Source organism: Mytilus galloprovincialis, chromosome 10 (assembly GCF_965363235.1).
Source record: "Mytilus galloprovincialis chromosome 10, xbMytGall1.hap1.1, whole genome shotgun sequence".
NCBI classification, from domain to species: Eukaryota; Metazoa; Mollusca; class Bivalvia; order Mytilida; family Mytilidae; genus Mytilus; species Mytilus galloprovincialis.
In genome coordinates, this window is record NC_134847.1 from 26,682,211 (window position 1) to 26,698,731 (window position 16,521).

The 16,521-nt window shown below is 32.2% G+C and overlaps 2 protein-coding genes across 2 annotated transcripts in view; one reads left to right on the plus strand and one right to left on the minus strand.

Moving 5' to 3' along the window:
- LOC143047285 (uncharacterized) overlaps positions 1–16,521 on the plus strand; it is a 66,394-nt gene that overhangs the window by 17,818 nt on the left and 32,055 nt on the right. The window lies entirely within an intron of this gene.
- LOC143048784 (ATP-dependent DNA helicase RecQ-like) lies at positions 14,404–16,244 on the minus strand. The gene is made up of 2 exons (XM_076222658.1): positions 15,666–16,244; positions 14,404–14,981 (listed from the first exon to the last, which is right to left on the minus strand). Exons 1-2 carry the CDS (start codon positions 16,146–16,148, stop codon positions 14,652–14,654), a joined length of 813 nt encoding a protein of 270 aa, XP_076078773.1. The 5' UTR covers positions 16,149–16,244; the 3' UTR covers positions 14,404–14,651.

Here is a 16,521-nt window from a genome sequence, read left to right on the forward strand (position 1 = left end):
GAAGAGACATGTATTGTCGAAATGCGCATCTGGTGCAAGAAAATTGGTACCGTTAATTTTATTGAACTAAAAGAGCATATACAATTATTCAAAAGGGCGGAAATTCTAAGCCAATGTACTTACCAAAAGATGCTTCCATAAATATGTGTTAAAACATCAATATTCCAAAATCCAAGTGTCATGTCATCAAAAGAATACACTGCACTATTCAATGTCAATACAGTTATTTGTAACTTTTTTTTTATCTACATCCATTGTAAAATTCATATTTTATTGTACCCCACGCAACGAAGTTTTTTTTTCTTTCTAGGAGTTACGCCCCTTTGAACTTATTTACTTTAATGTACTACTGCAACAGTTTGTCATCGCAACTCCTCTCAAACAACACAACAGAATTTCACGAAACCTTTTCAGATAATAAGGACATACTATGTAGTTGTGCATATCGACGGGAAATTGCGATACAATTTTTTTTCTAGGAGTTACGCCCCTTTGAACTTATTTACTTTAATGTATTACTGCAACAGTTTGTCATCGCAACTCCTCTCAAACCACACAACAGAATTTCACGAAACCTTTTCAGATAATAAGGACATACTATGTAGTTGTGCATATCGACGGGAAATTGCGATTCAATTTTTTTTCTAGGAGTTACGCCCCTTTGAACTTATTTACTTTAATGTACTACTGCAACAGTTTGTCATCGCAACTCCTCTCAAACCACACAACAGAATTTCACGAAACCTTTTCAGATAATAAGGACATACTATGTAGTTGTGCATATCGAGGGGAAATTGCGATACAATTTTTTTTCTAGGAGTTACGCCCCTTTGAACTTATTTACTTTAATGTATTACTGCAACAGTTTGTCATCGCAACTCCTCTCAAACCACACAACAGAATTTCACGAAACCTTTTCAGATAATAAGGACATACTATTTAGTTGTGCATATCGACGGGAAATTGCGATTCAATTTTTTTTCTAGGAGTTACGCCCCTTTGAACTTATTTACTTTAATGTACTACTGCAACAGTTTGTCATCGCAACTCCTCTCAAACCACACAACAGAATTTCACGAAACCTTTTCAGATAATAAGGACATACTATGTAGTTGTGCATATCGACGGGAAATTGCGATACAATTTTTTTTCTAGGAGTTACGCCCCTTTGAACTTATTTACTTTAATGTATTACTGCAACAGTTTGTCATCGCAACTCCTCTCAAACCACACAACAGAATTTCACGAAACATTTTCAGATAATAAGGACATACTATGTAGTTGTGCATATCGAGGGGAAATTGCGATTTAATTTTTTTTCTAGGAGTTACGCCCCTTTGAACTTATTTACTTTAATGTATTACTGCAACAGTTTGTCATCGCAACTCCTCTCAAACCACACAACAGAATTTCACGAAACCTTTTCAGATAATAAGGACATACCATGTAGTTGTGCATATCGACGGGAAATTGCGATTCAATTTTTTTTCTAGGAGTTATGCCCCTTTGAACTTATTTACTTTAATGTACTGTCATCGCAACTCCTCTCAAACCACACAACAGAATTTCATGAAACTTTGTAGATAATAAGGACATACTATGTAGATGTGCATATCAACAGGAAATTACGGTTCAATTTTTTTCTAGGAGTTATGCCCCTTTGAACTTATTTGCTTCAATGTACTGCAACAGTTTGTCATCTCAACTCCTCTGAAAACACACAACAGAATTTCATGAAATTTTGTAGATAATAAGGACATACTATGTATATTGACAGGAAATTATTATTCAATATTTTTTCTTATACTTATTTAATTTCTCCAATGACAATGTGGGGACGTGGGGTATGTGAGCGTGCTCACTAAGGTTCTTTAATTCATGATAGTTAGAAGACATCTTTGCTTGCCATGTGCATGCTCAAGCACAGTTCATATTCTAAATGTTTGAGGTTGTTTAAGGTATTTGTGACAGTGTGATCCCTTTGAAATTTGCCCCTAATAATAACTTAATTACATAAATCTTGAAAATTTGATATATCTAAAATGTTTTTATGCCCCACCTACGATAGTAGAGGGGCATTATGTTTACTGGTCTGTGCGTCCGTTCGTCCGTCTGTCTGTCTGTCTGTCTGTCCGTTCGTTCATCCGTCTGTCTGTCCGTTCGTTCGTCCGTCTGTCCCGCTTCAGGTTAAAGTTATTGGTCAAGGTAGTTTTTGATGAAGTTGAAGTCCAATCAACTTGAAACTTAGTACACATGTTCCTTATGATATGATCTTTCTAATTTTAAAGCCAAATTAAACTTTTGACCCCAATTTCACGGTCCACTGAACATAGAAAATGAAAGTGCATGTTTCAGGTTTAAGTTTTTTGGTCAAGGTAGTTTTTGATGAAGTTGAAGTCCAATCAACTTGAAACTTAGTACACATGTTCCCTATTATATTATCTTTCTAATTTTAATGCCTAATTATATTTTTTATCCAATTTCACGGTCCATTGAACATGGAAAATGATAGTGCGAGTGGGGCATTCGTGTACTTTGGACACATTCTTGTTTTTTTTTTTTTTTTATCTATATGTTAAAGTTATAGTAAAGTTAAAATACAGAAAAATGTATAAAAACATGTGCTTCCCTTAATTTTGCCTCAAACTCTGTACATTTATAATAATACTTCCTTAATATTGATTCACTTATAGGGTCTTTGCATCGGAACTAAACACATTTATTCAAGAACCAGTTGTTGGCATGACACGGGTTATGTTCTTCTCATATATGTTATGATGGTATGATACTAAACCCCTAACGGGAAGGATTGTGCCTGATGTTCATATGATGAAATCATAATCTTTCAGTCAGTTTAATTGAAGTCTGGAGCTGGCATGTCAGTTAACTGCTAGTAGTCTGTTGTTATTTATGTATTATTGTCATTTTGTTTATTTTCTTTGGTTACATCTTCTGACATCAGACTCAGACTTCTCTTGAACTGAATTTTAATGTGCGTATTGTTATGCGTTTACTTTTCTACATTGGCTAGAGGTATAGGGGGAGGGTTGAGATCTCACAAACATGTTTAACCCCGCCGCATTTTTGCGCCTGTCCCAAGTCAGGAGCCTCTGGCCTTTGTTAGTCTTGAATTATTTTAATTTTAGTTTCTTGTGTACAATTTGGAAATTAGTATGGCGTTCATTATCACTGAACTAGTATATATTTGTTTAGGGGCCAGTTGAAGGACGCCTCCGGGTGCGGGAATTTCTCGCTACATTGAAGACCTGTTGGTGACCTTCTGCTGTTGTTTTTTTCTATTGTTGGGTTGTTGTCTCTTTGGCACATTCCCCATTTCCATTCTCAATTTTATTCCTGTTCATTTGCACGTACTATACACAGAGATAAATTAAAAACAGATGGCACATAACATTTTTATCACCAGGTCATATATATTTCTAATTGCTCAACTTTTGCTCAACTACAAAAAAAAAATCAAAGTCTGAATGCTCAACTTTTCCTCAACTACAAAAAAATCAAAGTCTGAATGCTCAACTTCTGCTCAACTATATGAAAACCAAAGATCAATTGCTGAACTTTTCCTCAACTTAATGGCCATCTTCAGTTGAGAGCCAGTTGAGCGACGTCTATCAAACATACAGTGCTTGGTCAGGTTTGAGTTGAGCTAAGATGCTCAACACCTAGCCCTCAACTATTTTGCTTAAAACAGCTAGCCCTCAACTGTCTGCAACATGGCCATCAACTGGCCCTCAACTATTTTTTCTGTAGGGGAGAGTCATGGGATGTTAAAATACAAAGAATAGAGAATTATGAGCAAAATAGAAAAAGAATATAAGAATAAGGCAGTAACCATTTGATTTTCGGGGGGGGGGGGGGGGGGGGGTATGGTTTTTTTTGGAAAAAAAAGTTTGTTTCCAGTTTTTGGAGAAAAAAATAATTTGTTTTTGATTCTGAGAAAAAAAAATTGTTTGTTTCACCCTCAGCTGCCACTATATGTAATGCTAAAATTGAAAGAGAAAAATTGTTTTCGACTTGTCGCGAAAAAAATAGATTGTTTTTCGCCGAAGGCGGAAAAAAAAAATTTGTCCAGAAAAAAAAAACCATAGCCCCCCCCCCCCCCCCCCCCCCCCCCAGAAAATCAAATGGTTGCTGCCTAAAAAACTGAAGGAACCCCAGCAAGACTCATATATGATAATATAATACTTATATTGTGTAGACCTCATGTTTGATATTATCATGATTATATACAAACTACACTCTTTAGGCATTAACAAGTCAACTTATATGTGCCAGGTGCAATCTGCAAAAGAAGTTACAATAATTACTGAAAGGTTAACTAAATTTTAGACACACCAGATAAATAAACATAATTAAGATTGATGTGAATTGTTTAAAAATATGCTTGTCAAAATTTGAAAGGATCGATCTACACAAAGAAACATAGACTTCATATACACATAGTGAATCAATATTACAAATAAACATTTTATATTATGATCTAATGACTATAAACATAAGAAAAATGAACAAATAATTTAAATGTACACTAAAAGGGATGATTTAAAATGATAGTATGATGACTATCAGATTTAAAACCATAAACAGTCGGGGGTGGTACTTAATCAAGTGATTTCAAAATCACTTCTTTGAGTGATTTTGGCTGTGAAATATTTAAAATTTTCGAACAGATTTTTCAAAATCACTGAAACAAGTAATTTAAGAAGTTAAAATTTAATCACTTCAATAAGTGTTTATAACATTTTTTGGATATTTTTCCCACAAGTTTGAATTTTTATTGGCAAAAAGACCAAAATTCCATTGAAAAATACAACTACATGTATGTACATGCAGAAATTGTCATTTGCCTGGTCATTTTGATAAGCCTACCAGTTTTTATACGACCGCAAAAATTGAAATTTATTTGGTCGTATATTAGTATCACGTTGGCGTCGTCGTCGTCATCCGAAGACTTTTAGTTTTCGCACTATAACTTGAGTAAAAGTGAATAGAAATCTTTGAAATTTTAACACAAGGTATATGACCACAAAAGGAAGGTTGGGATTGATTTTGGGAGTTTTGGTCCCAACATTTTAGGAATTAAGGGCCAAAAAGGGCCCAAATAAGCATTTTCTTGGTTTTCGCAAAATAACTTTTGTTTAAGTTAATAGAAATCTATGATATTTTAACATAAGGTTTATGACCACAAATGGAAGGTTGGGACTGATTTTGGGAGTTTTGGTTTTAACAGTTTAGGAATTAGGGGCCCAAATAAGCATTATTCTTGGTTTTCGCACAATAACTTTAGTATAAGTAGATAGAAATCAATGATATTTAAACACAAGGTTTATGACCACAAAAGGAAGGTTGGGATTGATTTTGGGAGTTGAGGTCCGAATAGTTTAGGAATTAGGGACCAAAAAGGGGCCCAAATAAGCATTTTTCTTGGTTTTCGCACCATCACTTTAGTATAAGTAAATAGAAATCTATGAAATTTAAACACAAGGTTTATGACCATAATAAGGAAGGTTGGGATCGATTTTGGGAGTTTTGGTCCCAACAGTATAGGAATAAGGGTCCAAAAGGGTCCAAAATTAAACTTTGTTTGATTTCATCAAAAATTGAATAATTGGGGTTCTTTGATATGTCGAATCTAACTGTGTATGTAGATTCTTAATTTTTGGTCCCGTTTTCAAATTGGTCTACATTAAAGTCCAAAGGGTCCAAAATTAAACTAAGTTTAATTTTAACAAAAATTGAATTCTTGGGCTTCTTTGATATGCTGAATCTAAACATGGACTTAAATTTTTGATTATGGGCCCAGTTTTCATGTTGGTCCAAATCAGGATCCAAAATTATTATATTAAGTATTGTGGAATAGCAAGAAATTTTCAATTGCACAGTATTCAGCAATAGCAAGAAATCTTCAATTGCACAGCATTGTGCAATAGCAAGAAATTTTCAATTGCACAGTATTGCGCAATAGCAAGAAATATCTAATTGCACAATATTGCGCAATAGCAAGAAATTTTCAATTGGAGTTATCTTTCTTTGTCCAGAATAGTAGTTGAATCGACTTAAATCATTGTTTTATACAATATACAATGTATATTCACTTTTAGGACCGCAAAAATTGAAAAAAATTTGGTCGTATATTGGTATCACGTTGGCGTCGTCGTCTACGTCGTCATCGTCGTCCGAAGACTTAGTTTTCGCACTCTAACTTTAGTAAAAGTAAATAGAAATCTATGAAATTTTAACACAAGGTTTATGACCACAAAAGGAAGGTTGGGATTGATTTTGGGAGTTTTGGTCCCAACATTATAGGAATAAGGGCCCAAAAAGGGCCCAAATAAGCATTTTCTTGGTTTTCGCACAATAACTTTAGTTTAAGTAAATAGAAATCTATGATATTTCAACACAAGGTTTATGACCACAAAAGGAAGGTTAGGATTGATTTTGGGAGTTTTGGTTCCAACAGTTTAGGAATTAGGGGCCAAGAAAGGCCCCAAATAAGCATTATTCTTGGTTTTCGCACAATAACTTTAGTATAAGTAAATAGAAATCAATGAAATTTAAACACAAGGTTTATGACCATTAAAGGAAGGTTGCGATTGATTTCAGGAGTTGAGGTTCGAACAGTTTAGGAATTAGGGGCCAAAAAGGGTCCCAAATAAGCATTTTCTTGGTTTTCGCACCATAACTTTAGTATAAGTAAATAGAACTCTATGAAATTTAAACACAAGGTTTATGACCATAAAAGGAAGGTTGGGTTGGTTTTGGGAGTTTTGGTCCCAACAGTTTAGGAATAAGGGGCCCAAAGGGTCCAAAATTAAACTTTGTTTGATTTCATCAAAAATTGAATAATTGGGGTTCTTTGATATGCTGAATCTAACTGTGTATGTAGATTCTTAATTTTTGGTCCTGTTTTCAAATTGGTCTACATTAAAGTCCAAAGGGTCCAAAATTAAACTAAGTTTAATTTTAACAAAAATTGAATTCTTGGGCTTCTTTGATATGCTGAATCTAAACATGTACTTAGAATTTTGATTATGGGCCCAGTTTTCAAGTTGGTCCAAATCAGGATCCAAAATTATTATATTAAGTATTGTGGAATAGCAAGAAATTTTCAATTGCACAGTATTCAGCAATAGCAAGAAATCTTCAATTGCACAGTATTGTGCAATAGCAAGAAATTTTCAATTGCACAGTATTGCGCAATAGCAAGAAATATCTAATTGCACAATATTGCGCAATAGCAAGAATCTTTCTTTGTCCAGAATAGTAGTTGAATCAACTTAAATCATTGTTTTATACAATATACAATGTATATTCACTTTTACTACCAACTGATAAATTAAAACAATCTTTGCCATTCAGTGATAACAAGCACTTTTTTTTACATTTTGATATTTTATGATGTATTTAAATGAGTAGTTATTCTTGCAAACTCCATTAGAAATTTGAATTGAGATCAGTTTTAGAATAAGGGAAAGGGGGATGTGAAAAAAAAATTGGGAGGGTCAATTTTTCTCATTTCAGATTTCATAAATAAAAAGAAAATATCTTCAAACATTTTTTTGAGAGGATTAATATTCAACAGCATAGTGAATTGCTCAAAGGCAAAACATAATTTTTAAGTTCATTAGACCACATTCATTCTGTGTCAGAAACCTATGCTGTGTCAACTATTTAATCACAATCCAAATTTAGAGCTGAATCCAGCTTGAATGTTGTGTCCATACTTGCCCCAACCGTTCAGGGTTCAACCACTGCGGTCGGATAAAGCTGCGCCCTACGGAGCATCTGGTTACAGTTTATTTGATTATGCAAAAACTGGAATAATTTGTTGATCAGGACATAACCTTAAAATAAATCATTCTAATTCTAAAGAAAATCAATCAGGTCACCTAATAGTGTTGACCTTTGTCTGATAGTTAGAGTAGTATAATAACAGAACAAGTTGCTTTCTTTAAAAAAAAGAAATGCAATCGTAAACCCAAATGCTTGTTTGGCATTAAATATTAGATTATTGGTTTTTTTTAGGTAAGAGTTAGTTTTATGCTTAAGTTCAAATACAAATGTGAAGAAATTTAATCAATTAATGATTATTTGTGCTTAAAAAAAGAAATGCAATACGTGAAACTTAATAGCTGTTTTTATTGGAATTTGGGATATGTTCATGGTTATTTGAACAATGGCTTGATATTGTTCATTGTTATGATCCTTACACCTGCTCTGCAAGGTTTTTGTGATGCTAAGGGTAGTACAAGTTGTGTACTTTGTGCTCTTAAAAGTTTTAGATGACAAACCTCTTTTATAAAAAACAAAAACTTTTTAAAACCTTTAACTCTGTTTGAAGATATTTTTTGAATGTCCCTTTTTATTTTGATGTTTTCTTATATTTTTAATTGTGGGTCATGAGAAAAGGCCTGCAAGTTTAATTGTAAATATATACAATTTCATATGCACTGTATCTTATTCACCTTGATGACCGAAACCAATTCATTAAGAAAGCTATAATTTATAGCCTAGACAGCTTACACCTTGTACTTATAAATAAACAAACTAAATCAATCAAACCTGAAATTATCACTGAATACCCAATCTCCCAATCTCCTAAACATTAGTTTGTTTAAAGGCCACAATTATGAACTGTTGTAAGGTGTTCCCTTTTTTTTTCTTTTTTTTTTTTTTTATCTGAACACGTTTTTTCATTAACTTTTAAAGGGTGTCTTTTACATGCTAAAGTTACTCTACTGTCTTATGGTATGTATGTAAATTCTTTTAAAACAGGTGAAATCCTAAGCACATGTCCCAAGTCAGAGGCATGTTGTTTAGAGGTGGTCTTTTTTTTGGTGCAGTTCATATTTGCATTTTGTTTCTGCTTTGAAGTTAAATTAGATTTGATTTTTCCTGTTTGAATTGTTTTATAACAGTGTTTTTGGGCCCTTAGTAGGATGCAGTCCAATGTGAGCCAAGTCTTTGTGTTGAAGGCTGTATAACCTATAACTGCTTACTTTGACTACACTGTGTCTTGATAGAGAGTTGTCTCATTGGTATTCTTATCATATTTAAAAAGATATTCCCTCTGACATTTGACAAATCCATTAGAATAATCTAAGTATTGAAATTGAACTGAAGTTGCCTTGTATATTGACCTATCCCTTTTCTCTCGTGCTGGATAGTTTTATACTAGTCATTTGGGGGCACTGTATAGCCTACTGATCACTGAGATGGCTTGTATTGGAAGAAAAAATGAAACCTGTAAAATTTTGCTTAATTGTACCACATTGTGTCTTGAAAGGGAGTTGTGTCATTGACATTCATACCACATCTTTTGATTTTTACATTGAAGCCGTTTTGAATGAAAAAAAGGCATTGATTTCCAATATTGATTTTTTTTAGCTCAAATTAGTCGATACTAAAGAAACGAATTCCTCAATTATATATGTCATGCAATGTCATGTTTCTTGCTGCTTCTATGTTTAAGTGAAAGAAATAGTAAATGCAAAAAACAAAGCAATTTAATACCAATAATATTTTATTTTAAACAAACATGGCAAGATTATTTTAGAGAAAATACAAAAGCTGAGGCACTACAAAATAATAAAGTTTCATATAACTTTTCAAAATTAAGAATCACTTTCAAACATTCAGACACTTACAATGTATCAATTTATATGCAAAGATATTACTTGAATAAAATTTGATTTTGAAACTGGAAGTAAATTGGGAAAGTGTTTTTAAAAGTAAGAAATTGGCTAATATATTGAATTTTTAAACTGGTTATGAAATCCTTTTCTCTGACAGATTAATCACAATTAAGCAATAAACCTGTGTTTTAATTTCAAAATCTCCTTACAGTATTTTATATTTTCGTATTTAAAATATTAAAACCGAAAATTCATCTTCTGATCGCCTTCAAGAAATAATAATTATTTATTTTTATTTTGACGAACATTTTGTGGAGCCTTAATTACTAAAGGTTAGATAATCTGTTCCCTGTCCCAGATAACTATAAATAGAAATTGTTTTTTCTTATCTCTGCCTGCATCTGTCATCACTCTGTATCTATAAATAGACATTTGATATCTTATCGCTGACCCTGTTACAAAAAAATGTAAGTCTGTTGAAATTGCATGCATAATTAATTTTAAGGTTATCAAATCAAATCAAATCAAATATTTTATTGTCATATAAACTTTACAGTTTGTGACCAACATATATTAATACAATAAACACAATAAACATATATACATACATATTAAACATACAAAATATCAACAGCATTAAAATTTATAACAACAAACAAGTTGTTAAGAGTCCCCTGCCCTCAGTTCTAATGACTTTTTCAAGAAGGATCCTAACTTATTTGTTTGTAAAGGCGATGATGGATTTAGTAAATAATGAATTTTTTCTTCTTCATTTAAATTATTAAAGTTATTATTTTCTGTACATATGTGATGAAAAAATTCATTTCTTAGAGTTTTATTATACTCACAATATAATAAAAGTTATCGATCATAATTAAAGCGGCACATTTAATTTGTTATTTCATTGCTTGAAGTATTATTTCTTACATATGCATGGTCAATTTTTTTTAAAAATATATTTTAGATTTAGATTTCAGTTTGAAATTTACTTTTTTCATATTCAATATCTATTTATTCACATTCTAATAACGAAAAGGATCCAGATGTACCTATAACAATCTGATTTGTTATTTTAATCAATGCGGTTAGATGACGGCCTTGTTTTAATAAAAAGGGAATAATGTTGCAATATTTAAACAAAGTAAATAACTAATTGTAATGAAAATAAAAACGAAAATTACTTTAATTCACAATTAATTTAAACGTTATTTTTAATAAACGATATTTATTTCGAAAAATCCTCGTTTTTTACATCTATTCAAGGACGTATATTAGATTATATCGTCCTTGATCTATCCTAGACGTAAAGTTTTAATAAAGTGCAACAAAGACTTCTTTTTAATTTCAGTATAAAAAATGAATTAGCCTGCTTTATACATCATGTACATCTTCCTTAGACTCAGAATCTTAAATGAAATGCTAGTAATACTTTTTTTTATAGATTTTAGTTTAACGAATCTCGTTCCGAATATAAATCGCATTGTTTACCTGAAATCTTATCTCATATCTAAACACAGCTGGCTTCAACGTTTGACTCTAATTAAAACAACTACTCGTATATGTAGGTATAAATATTAGCAGCTTGTAATTGCGTGCAAGGAAGTATTCAAATGGTTATTAAAGTATAACCCGAATAATCCAGTCGTTATATTCCGACTCACTATCGATCGCTACATTAACAGAAATCCTGGTCGCTACTTTCAATCATTTGATAGCATTGAATTTGAAACTTTAGGCAAGTTGAATGGCAACAAGTTGTACAAGTGGTTGACTGGAAAGAAGGAGCAATATGCCATCATTCAGAGAACAAGGTCTTATACTGTATAAGCTGACCCAGGACTTTTCCCTTGTGCAATAGTTGTTGAACTGTCTTTCTTGTAATTTACTCACACAGTGTAGTGCAATATTAATATAAGTGACATGTTTTTTGGTCAGTATATATGTTTTCATGTATAATAGTTATACAACATTTATTATAGGAAAAGAAATTAAGTGTAACGCTAGGTAGATGTTTTATTTTGAGCAAATGAGTTTGTGCAAGTCAATATTGTGATTCTTTTGGTTTTGTTACATGAGCTAGTGCAATGCAATGTATATTATAATTATAGCTGTTTTTTTAATTACAACAAACAAGAGTAAGTGCAATGCAATATTATGATTCTTTTGATGTTTTTTTTATGTCAATATGATTTAGTGTAATGCAATAGTATGATTCTTTGCATGGTTTTTTTTTTATGTCAACATGATTTAGTGCAATGTAATATTATGATTCTTTGGTTGTTGTTTTTTAAAGTCAACATGATTTAGTGCAATTTAATATTATGATTCTTTGGTTGTTGTTTTTTAAGGTTAACATGATTTAGTGCAATGCAATATTATGATTATTTGGTTATTGTTTTTTAAGGTCAACATGATTTAGTGCAATTTAATCTATAATTCTTTTGTTGTTATATGTCAACATGGTTTAGTGCAATGTAATATTATGATTCTTTGGTTGTTGTTTTTTAAGGTTAACATGATTTAGTGCAATGCAATATTATGATTCTTTGGTTGTTGTTTTTTAAGGTCAACATGATTTAGTGCAATGCAATATTATGATTCTTTGGTTGTATTTTTTTTTATGTCAATATGATTTAGTGCAATGCAGTATTGATTTTATTTTATTATAAAAGTAAATATGACTTAGAGCAAGTTTATAGTGATATATGTTTTTATGTCAACATGATTTAGTGCAAATACATATAAAACTGTTATTTGAATTTTTAAGTGATAAAATGAGTTAGTGCAAATTTTAAATCAATTTTGGGATTAATATTCTGTTTGTTTGATGGTAATATGAGGTAATTCAATGTAAGAAAAGTTGATAATAATTATGTTTTATGTGTATAGTGCAGTGATGGTTCAGTTTCTGTGAGATACTGAACTGAGAATTTGAACTGTTTTCTTCTGGTTGATTGTTCAACAATACTTTTTTTGTGATAAGTAAAGCCAACATATGATCATCTTTAATTCATGCATGATATACCATGTATATTATAAATGTTGCATAATTATATGTTCATAATCTGATACCGTCCATGTATGTAAATATTATCTATTTTATTTGCCCAGCTATCCAGTAATCCTGGCAATAAAAAAATATTTCATCAGGTATATTGCTTTATTCTTATTCTTGATTTCGTAATTATTCATATGCATAAGCTATATGTTTAAAAGTAAGGAGATGTGGTATGAAGACCATTGAGACAACTATCCACCAAAAATTCAAATTTCAGGACACTATATGACCTTCAACAATGAGAAAAACTCTTACAGTGTTGCACAAATATTATTATCTGGCAGTCTTTCATTTGTCCTTGTCCTTTTTAGATTTCTATTCAGGGATTTCCTCTTCCTAAAACAACATGAACAAAGTTGCTGGTGCATGCTATGCTTTTCAAGATCAGGTTTTTTTGTTGAATAGTTTTAAGCTGATTTCACCTTAAATACATAAAAATAAGATGTGTAATGATTTCCATGGAGACAAAATCCACAAGAGACCGAATGAGGTAGAATTTTTAAAGAGAATCCTACGAAAAGGCATAACCAATGAATTCACCTTGAAATGAAGTCTTTATTGTTTCTGATATTATGTAGAGTAATTCTAGTCCATGACTGCCTGACCTGTGTCCTGAAACTTAACTGTCTAGGATCTTTGTAGTACTAAACAGGGTTTAAAGATATGAAAAAAACTATGAGATTCCAAGATTAATATTTTAATATAAATACCCTGTGCATTATGCCTCCAGGGTGCATATTATATTTCATAATTTATATACATTTACAAACATACAGTTTACAAATATGTCAAACTCACAAAAAAACTTGTACATCAACAGGTCATCACCTTTATACACTATAGAATACCTTCCAACAACCCAGGATTTTATTTCTTGAAAATAAAATTTAAAATTTAAAAATAAAAGCTTATGCAATTTTAAATAATAATCATTTAAAAATAAATCCTTTTAAAATATAAAATATGCCAATTTTTCATTTTACTAAATGGAAAGTGATAGTAGTTTCAAGTACAGTTTATTGCCATATTTGAAAGGTTGAAGACTATATCTTGCATATGATATTATAGTCGGTAATATACGACTAATTCAGATTGCTGCACAGTTCAAAAGTACATGTACAAAAATATCGAAACAAGATTTTACATGTATGCATATATATTGCATGAAACCACAGTACATTTTTGTAAATACACATAGAGTTCAAATTATCAACACACTTCCTCAATGAGCAAGAAAATTTCCTTTGAAAGTTCATTGTTTAGCAGCCCTAGGTCAATAATGTCATCTTCACATAATAAATAGTTACAATTTGTCACAATACAATCAATTAATGAAGCATCAAAGGCTTAAACATCTTCACTATCTTCTTCAATGAGACACTCTTGGAAGTTCAGCAAGTTTGCTCTTAACAGTTTTAATTTACATTCATCAAAATTTTCTTACTGAATTGTCATATACATCCGACAAGGGCATCTCAGATGCAAAGTCCATAATGCTCTCGAGAGGAACACAACCTCCACATTTGCATGAATTAAAACATATGCAACAACAACGGCACAAGTCTGAGTTTGGTTTGTCAGTACAATCAGAATTGGAGCAAGTGTCAAGTGTAAAATGACTGTTCATGGCATGTCGCAAACAAGATGCGGATTTGCAGAAATCTCTCATTTCAGGACTGGATCTGTCTTTGGCAATATCGTGCCCTGTATAATAAACTATGGACTGAATCTGGCGACCATCTCTACCTGCACGTCCAGACTCCTGGGCAAACTGTTCAAGACCACGTGGGGCTCCCCAGTGAACAACATAGTCTATGTCTGGGAAAAACTACTCGGAGTTTGCTGTTGTTTTGGGGAAATTCCCCTAGAACATGTTCTTTGTTTAGTTTGGCAGTTGATCTATGATACATCGCAACAAGTCTTTCAGTAATATTGTCACACTAATTCAGGTTCATGCTGAAATGTTCGTACAAATTTGCACATGTGGCAATATTTCGGCAATACACAATGGTCTTCTTTGCAGTAAACTTGTTCTTTACAACATCATCTAATAACCATTGTAGTTCAGTGAAACTATGTCTAGATTTTGTAACTGTGTACGTTATGTTTTGCCTGTCTGGTAATTGATACACTGTATTTACATCTTTTTCAATCATGTCCAACTTTTTTAATATCTGTGTTCTGATGCTTTTGATGGCTGTCGCTGTTAATGCAACAAATGTCACATCATCTGGACAAATAGAGCGCAGTTCTCCTAATCTGTTATATTCCTGGCGAAGTATACATATTAAAGAATACAGTTCAGTTAAGTATACTGCATGGAATACATTGTACATGTAGAATGACAATAGCTACACAAAAGTAGATTAACAATTATTCTTTTTCTTTAGAAAACTTGACACTTGCGAATATTAAGAGTTGTTGTTGATATAGTTAATTATGTAACTGATTTGGGAAATAAAAACATTATATTCTTTATTCTATTCTGTTGTTTGGTTTTCTGTGTTTATGTCTCACTGGTTTGTACCTCAATGTCTCCTGTTGTTTTAAATATGAATACATGTATAATGACACAATTATTAAATTTTTATAGATGTGAATGTCAAGTTTAATTTGTACTTTTTATATTCCTAAAAAAATCCCCAAAAAACTCAAACCAACAGACACAATCTATGCATGTATGTTGATATGTTGAGCAGGGGTGAATCCAGCCATTTCAAAAAGGGGTTGGGTCCCAACCCAGGACAAAGGGGGGTTCCAACTATTTGTCCCCATTCAAATGCATTGATCATCCCCCGGAAACCCTCCCCCTGCATTGGCCACTGTTGAGTTAAGTGGATGGAATACCATTAATATAACAAGGTCGAGTCAACTATCAAATGATTCCATTAAAATTAATAATAACTATTTAGTTTATTAAAAGATGTATTATTTATTTCTCTTTTTAAACTGACACAATATAAATATTCAAACGATACATACCATTCAGTAATGCAGTGGGCTTCATCAATAACTACAGCTCTCAAGTTGTCACGGAATACACCACTGGTAAAGCATTTTCTCCACAAACCAGGGATCAGTGCAGCTTCAGGGGAGGAGAAAACAATTTCAAAGTCACACTTCAGAATCTGGTCTGAAACACTTTTATCAGTCTGACACTCTCCGACAATTGTTGCATTAATTGCTGACATCTTTGCAACTTGGTCTAACATCAAGGATTGCAGTGGCGATATGACTGAAATTGTTCCCATCATGTTGTTTACAAGTCCGTATATCTCTGGCAAGTGAGAGTATATTTTGGTCTTTCCATAGCCTGTCGGAAGAACAATAAAGGTGTCCTTTCCATTTACAATTGAATTAATAGCTTCAATCTGCTTTTCTTTGAGTTCAAACGAATATTTTGTCTCGATAACCTGAAGCGCGTTGTTTACATTCATCTTGTTTATACTTTGAATCTAATTCCGGTAGCCAATTGCGCAGACTCAAATTGAAGACTTCTGATTGGTCACCTAATTCACAGGGCAGATGAAGGATTATTAGCGTATAGTGCGTTCAAGCCCTCGAGAGGACATTGACCGATAGAGGGCGCTGAATCATTCGAGTTTATTAAAGTAGCTTGCATCATAATAAATTTTGCATCTTATGTAACATATCTCTATAGCAACTTTATATGCTAATGCTTATTCAACAGGTCAATTAGTAAGCTATTGCGCATGTATTTGAAAGGTGGCATAGAAGGAACAGAGTATTCCGAATAACATCCGGTGTTCAGAAAGATAACGGACATCGTCCAATATATACGCAACAATT